A 7,440-nucleotide genomic window follows, 5' to 3' on the forward strand; every position below is an offset into this window, starting at 1 on the left:
AACCTTCCTATATTGAAATGCTGATATTAGGACTGTTTTCAGAGTTTTGTTACCTACTGACACTTAGCGTGACTAAAATAGTTGTAAAGTAGTAAACATGCACCTCATACACTTATTCATATATACATGATTCTGAGCTTAATGTTAAGTTGTTTTTTCTTACATAACCAGGGAAAGTCCAGTGCTAACCTCTGACAGTGTTTTATACACACAATGTGTCATGGTGAAACATTTCGAATGTCACCAGTAAACTGTGTGCACATTTAACTGTCTACTCAGTGTGTTACTGTGTTACATATTTGTTACAGCAGGGGAATTAACAGCAAGAACCTTAACCAGGAATTAAGTCAATAATCATTTAATACAACAGTTTGTTTTTCATGAATTGTTCAAACATTAAGCTTTATCAATTTGGGTAGGAAGATGATCAAAATACAGGAACTAGTAAATGACTCTGTTTGAATGAAACAGATAAACAGCTCCACCTGCTGAGAAAAAATATCTAGCTTGACTTTTTGTACAGTCTGTTAGAGTTTTGTGTCACTGTGGGCTCCATGGCACAGTAGTACAGTGCAGAGTCTGATACTGCAGCAGGAAAGATCTCCAGATCTACTTTATTCTCATTTTTACGACTTTTGATGGATAATCGTGGGTCAAGCTTATGTTTAGTTCTAGTGTCTGTGGATTTAAAAATCAGCAGCAGAAACTCTGGTTCTGATTGAGGTTTTTGTCGATACCAGTGGAGATAATTAGCTGATTGATCATATGTGCAGGTCAGTGTGATGTTGCTGCCTTCACTTGAAGATATGATGGTTTGGTCTGGTGTAATGCTGCTGTCAACAGCACCTGCTGTAAAGAGATTAAAACAACATTTCTACTTTCATTGCTTAAGGACTCAACATCTTTTTTTTTTTGTTAAATGAATCACCATGTTTAGGTAACAGTACAAATCTCAGCATCGACCTAAAGGTTATATATAATATAAATGACTTACCGATATTTTTGACAACTATCAATACAAAGAAGAATAACATGATTGTTCTGTGTGTCTCTTGCAGTAGATATAAATGTCAGTATCTTTGTGAAACTGTCTAAACTGTATCTCACCACATCTAGCTCCACCTACTGAGGTGTAGTTATGTGAATTCTGACTAGAATTTACTCAGACTAGAATTTACTTCTCATGTTACTTCTGACCTCATTTACATTGATTAAATTAAATCTGTTTCTAATCCAGTAATTCACACAATTATTTAATGATTGATAATTTGTTGCAGTTTATAATTTGTGTTCATTCTCCTAATGTTTTCACATTTTTCTGAATCTTCAAAAAACTTTATTTAAAATGCTGAAAAGAATTATCAGCACCATTCCTATCTTCAAAAGGCCTGCAGTCTCATGTATTATATTAATCTTGTGTAAGTGTAGTTTTGTGTATAATTTGTGCATACATATCTATGGATAGAATGTAATATAAATATCCTGTGCGTGGGAATGTGTGTATAGTTACGCATACTCCTGACCATGTGTATGCAGAGACCTCTAGTGGTAGAAAAGTGACATTGCAGGTATTATTCTAAGCCGTTCTTCTTCCACTTACTGTAAATCATAGCATAATTTTTTTATTGAGTAAATACTGATGTTGATGCTCACAAGGTTCAGACAGTTAACACGTGTTTTTAAGAAGTGCAGGAACTTTTTTACTGAAATTAGCTTCTCTTTTTAGATATTCTGTAATGTCTACAGCAAACAGTAACATAAGCAGTCTAATGGGGAAGTTGTTTAGAATATTTGGTCATTTCTTTGATGATTCTTAATGTAAATGAGCACAGGCAGAGCAACAGAAAATGTTTAGGATTCATTAATATACATTGTGTACAGCTGTGGATATACACATGACACATAATAATTCTTCAGCTATGTATGATGGTTGTTAACACCGTTAAATCTCATATGCAGTGTGTTAGCTGTAAAAGCTGTAAAAGCCAGACAGTCACAGTAATTAACTATGTCTAGTTACTGTAATGTGACCGATAAAGTTACCTCAGTATTAGATGAATAAACATCACAATGAACAATACAAAACTATAAAGGAATTACGTCTCTCTACATATTTATATGGATGTTTGAATATATGAAGTTTTACATGGTAAATTATTTTCCACACAGATGGTCTGTATTAATCATTTTATATTAGGTCTTATATTAAAATTGCAACACTGGGTAGTGTTTGACTTCTTTGTATTTGTGTTATTGTTTTTGTATTTTTTATATAAACCTAATATTTCTAAATGTAAAATAAATTTACTTATACAAAATAATTAGATATTAACAAACCAAAAGTAAAAACTAGTAGAAATCAGTTGGAAATAATTTTAAACCTCAACAATGAAACTGTATTGTCTATTGAGAAATCTATCAATTCACATGACACTTCTTGTCTTATCAGGGGACTAAACACAAAATTCACTTTAAGGGAAGTCGCTTAAACTGATAGCAGGAAAAATAAATCAATAAAATAACTGAACTAATGAATGTGGAAGTGAGTGTGCATTGCAATGCAGGATAGGAAATGTAAAGGGAGGTGTGTATAAAAGCTAATCCAGAACAAACCAGACTCTTTACTTTCTCTTTACACACAAGTAAAGTCAAGTCACCTTTGTCACATCACCACAGCACATGTGCCATGGTGAGTGAAATTCTTGGAAGCGAGCTCCAGAAATTGCAGAACCATTCACATACAGTAGTTAAGAAACTGTCACGGAGTCACCAGGTCCTTCTCTCACTCACCAGCACTCACATTCCCCTGAGTACTAATTAGCACCACCTGATCCACATTCTTCAATCAACGCACACCCTATATAAACCACTCTCAGTCACTCAGTCATTGTCTGGTCTCGTATGTGCTAACGTGATTCTTCCCCGCAGTCATTCAAGCTCCAGACTCCCGGTTGCTTCATCGCTATCGGCTCTCCTTCCTTCTCCCTCGCCTTCGGTGCTACCGGATTATTCTCCCCGTATCCACCTACTCCTGTCTAGGATCCTGTCTCTCTTCCTCCTGTGTTCTCCCCAGCGTGTGTGTACGTGTTTACGCTTTCTGCAAACTTCATAGTGCTTCATACAGTTTCGAATTCGATACATCTGCTCACGGACTTCAATAAAGATCTCTTTGGTTTTGCTTACCCTAGCCTGTGGCTTGTGTATCATTACAGAAGACCAGACCTTACCGGAAGCATTATGAATGTTCCAGCGTCGGATCCCATTCGCGAATTGGTGGATCTTCTTCGCGCATCGCTACAGTCCGGCGCCACCGCACCAGCCATAGCACAGTCTTCTTCTGCGGCCATAGTCGCATCTCCCATGGCCAGCCCAGCGCCCTACTCTGGTTCGTCGGAGAATTGCACCGGATTTCTGCTGCAGTGTTCGCTAGTGTTCGAGATGCAGCCTCAACAATATCCCACAGAGCGCTCTAAAATAGCCTTTATCATCTCACATCTCCGAGGAAAGGCTCTCCAATGGGCAGATTCGTTGTGGCAACAGAACTCCCAGACGGTACAGTCATATGCCTTATTTGTTTCTCACTTCAAGGAAGTATTTCATATTTCTGATGTGGACTCCTCAGCGCGCGACGAGCTGTATCATTTACGACAAGAGAACATGACAGTCACTGACTATGCCTTGAAGTTTCGCACCCTAGCCGCTGTGAGTAGCTGGAATGAAACAGCGTTGATTACAGCCTTTCTTAATGTATTGGATCCATCAGTACAATTACATCTCGTCTCTTATGATGATCAAATGGGGTTGGAGAGGTTCATACAACTGTCCATTCGCACGGATCATCGCCGACTCTTAGCCGATCAATGTTCACTCATCCCGAACCTACACCCATGCAGGTGGATTCCATGCATCTCTCCTCGTCCGAACGTCAACGGAGAATTCATCAGAGACTGTGTCTGTACTGTGGAGCTGCGGAGCATACTGTCTCCTCATGCCCCATTCGCCCACCACGACACCCGGTGAGTGTTCTCCAATCTGAACCACCCCTTCACTCACCCTTACAAACTCAAGTGGTGATATCTTTTCGTCATTACTCTATGTCTATTTCAGCTCTCCTCGACTCCGGTTCAGCGGGCAACTTCATCTCCTCGAACCTCTGTCACGCCCTTCAGATCCCCAAGAGCAGAGTTCCGAGGGCACTCCAAGCCCACTCCATCACCGGCAGACCACTAAACAGATCCAACATCCACCATAGTGCGGGCCCTGTGACATTGACGGTGGGAGCGCTGCATGTAGAGGACATCACCCTCCTGGTTTTGGAGAATTCGACCTCAGATGTCATTCTGGGGCGTCCATGGCTCATACAACACCACCCGGAGCTCTCTTGGGAAACCGGTGAGGTAAAAAGATGGAGTTCTCACTGTTTGTCAACCTGTTTCCCTCAATTACCTTTACCACGTAGACCACCATCCAGAGTACGAGTATGTACCACCTCCATCGAAAGCCCGCACCAGAACATCCCCTCCAAGGTCCCAGTCCAATATGAAGAGTATGCCGACGTATTCTGTCCAAGGAGAGCTTCGCAGCTACCGCCTCATAGGCCATGGGATTGCGCGATTGATCTCCTACCAGGTAAACCAGTGCCCAGGGGAAGGATCTACCCGCTCTCTATTCCCAAACAAGAGGCCATGGAGGAGTACATCCAAGAGGCTCTTGCACAAGGCTACATCCGTCCCTCTACCTCTCCTGCTGCGTCCAGTTTATTCTTTGTAGCTAAAAAGGACGGAGGCCTCCGACCCTGTATTGACTACCGATCCCTCAATAGTATCACCACCAAGTTCCGCTACCCCCTCCCCCTCGTCCCTGCGGCCCTGGAACAATTACGAGGTTGTAAAATCTTCACAAAACTTGATTTAAGAAGTGCGTACAACCTAGTCAGAATCCGTTCAGGGGATGAGTGGAAAACGGCGTTTGTGACTCCAACGGGCCACTATGAATATTTAGTAATGCCGTATGGCTTAGCTAACACGCCATCTGTCTTTCAAGACTTTATGCACCATGTGTTCCGGGACTTCCTGAACCGGTTTGTGATTGTATACATCGACGATATCCTCATCTTTTCCAAATCCAGGGCAGAACATATTCGACACATCACGGAAGTCCTACGGAAGCTCCGGGAACACCAATTATACCTCAAGGCCGAAAAATGTGAGTTCCACACACCCCAGATAGCCTTTTTAGGCTATGAGGTATCAGCGTCAGGAACCTCTATGGACGAGGGGAAGGTAAAAGCGGTTCAAAACTGGCCTATTCCCAACACCATCAAAGAGCTTCAACGCTTTTTGGGATTTGCAAATTTCTACAGACGGTTTATCCACAACTTCAGCCTCATTGTCACACCCCTCACCTCACTCCTCCGGGGCAAACCCAAATCACTGAGCTGGTCTCCCAAGGCTACAGAGGCCTTCGAAGAGCTGAAAGAAGCCTTCACCCACACTCCGGTACTCATTCATCCCAATCCTAAGCTTCCCTTCACCGTAGAGGTCGACGCCTCCACTACTGGGGTCGGTGCAGTTCTTTCACAACCTCACAGTAAGACCCAGGTACTCCATCCATGCGCCTTCTTCTCTCGCAAATTCACCCCGGCCGAAGTTAATTACGACATAGGCAACCGCGAACTCCTAGCCATCAAACTTGCGCTAGAAGAATGGAGACACTGGTTAGAGGGTGCAAAATCCCCATTTACCGTTTTCACTGATCATAAGAATCTACTATATCTCCGAGATGCAAAAAGGCTGAATGAGAATGAGAATTTGACGATGACGTTGGAGCTGTGTGTGGCTGTACAGTCGTGTGTATACTCTGGGAATACAGGAGTGGGCTGAGGACACAGCCCTGAGAAGCACCGGTGTTGAGGATCAGCGGGGATGAACTATTGCTGCCCATTCTCACCACCTGACTTCTGCCTGTCAGGAAGTCCAGAATCCAGTTGCACAGAGATCTGTTTAGTCCCAGAGTCTGGAGCAACAAGTGTGGCAGGCACTATTGTGTTAAATGCTGAGCTGTAGTCCACAAACAGCATTCTCACATAGGTGTTCTTATTTTCCAGGTGGGAGAAAGCAGTGTGTAGGGTGAAAGCGAAAGCATCGTCTGTGGAACGGTTGCTGCGGTATGCAAACTGTAGTGGATCAAGTGAGGCAGGCAGCACAGAGCAGATGTATTCTCTGATGAGTCTCTCAAAGCACTTACTGAAGATGGGTGTGAGAGCAACTGGCCTCCAGTCATTTAGGCATGTGATTTTATTTTTCTTTGGTATGGGCACAATGGTGGATTTTTTGAAACACGATGGAACCACAGACAGACACAGGGAGAGGTTGAAAATGTCTGTGAACACACCGGCCAGTTGGGATGCGCATGCTAGCAGCACACGGCCTGGGATGCCATCAGGACCGGCAGCCGTGCAGATATATACCAATCAGAAGGATCGGGTTACATCCACGACACAGATGGAGAGTGCACTCACATCTTCTGCAGCAGCCGCGGGAGCGCTTTCTGTGTGGGCGAGCATAAAAGTTATTTAGCTCATCCGGTAGAGAGGTGGCAATGTTCACAGTCGCTGGTTTGTTCCCTTTTAAAGTCCGTGATGATGTTGATGCAACTTTCTCTAAAGCGCTGACAGAACGGCTTTCAAAAAACAACTGTGTGTTAGTTTTTGTACAGTGCAGCTGGATTTCCTGTCACTGGGTGCCAGAGCACAGTAGTATAGAGCAGAGTCTGATACAGCAGCAGAGGAGATGATCGGATCTACTTGTTTATCTCCATAAAGTTTAGCAGACATTCTTGCGGGAGGGTTGAGACTCAGATCTCCACTTGGGGCAACATAAAGAAGGAACTCAGTTTTAGATGTTGGATATTGTCTGTACCAGTGCAGGTAGATTACTGTAACACTGATTTTTGTATTTGCAGGACAGAGTAACATCATCACCTTCATCTACAACTTTCTGAGTGAAAAGTGGCTCTATCGAGTCTTCCATGGAGTCACCTGTCATAGAGAAGATAAAATAATATTTTTAACCTTAAATAATAAAGTTTAGGCAAGACTCATATTCTGCCTTTTCTTAACACACAGAATAATTAATCACTAATTCAACACATATTTGAAAAACTCACCTAGTGAAAGCCACAGACACATGAATATAACAGTGAACATGATGAATGGTTTTATCTGAATATAAATATTCTTTCTCTATATGTTAACCTCATAAAGGTTCATGAAGCACCGCCCACAGCATCACATGACAGTGTCACTAATGTTACTGACAAACTGTAGTTTCTTAGTGAAACATTCTGACTTTACATTCAGCCTCAAATGTCATGAACCCAAAATGTAACAGGAATAATATAATATTGGGAAATGAATATATCTATTCTGTAAAAATCTAA

At 42.3% G+C, this 7,440-nt stretch overlaps 1 pseudogene and 1 gene segment (V, D, J or C); both read right to left on the reverse strand.

The window, feature by feature from the left end:
• Positions 1 to 371: 371 nt before the first annotated feature.
• On the reverse strand, positions 372 to 1,127 carry LOC113636501. The segment is given in 2 exon segments: positions 372 to 846; positions 995 to 1,127. Coding segments are annotated over 2 exon segments (384 nt in total).
• Positions 1,128 to 6,727: 5,600 nt separating this feature from the next.
• On the reverse strand, positions 6,728 to 7,207 carry LOC125146066 (annotated as a pseudogene).
• Between the last annotated feature and the right edge of the window lie 233 nt (positions 7,208 to 7,440).

This window comes from Tachysurus fulvidraco, chromosome 1, assembly GCF_022655615.1.
Source record: "Tachysurus fulvidraco isolate hzauxx_2018 chromosome 1, HZAU_PFXX_2.0, whole genome shotgun sequence".
NCBI classification, from domain to species: Eukaryota; Metazoa; Chordata; class Actinopteri; order Siluriformes; family Bagridae; genus Tachysurus; species Tachysurus fulvidraco.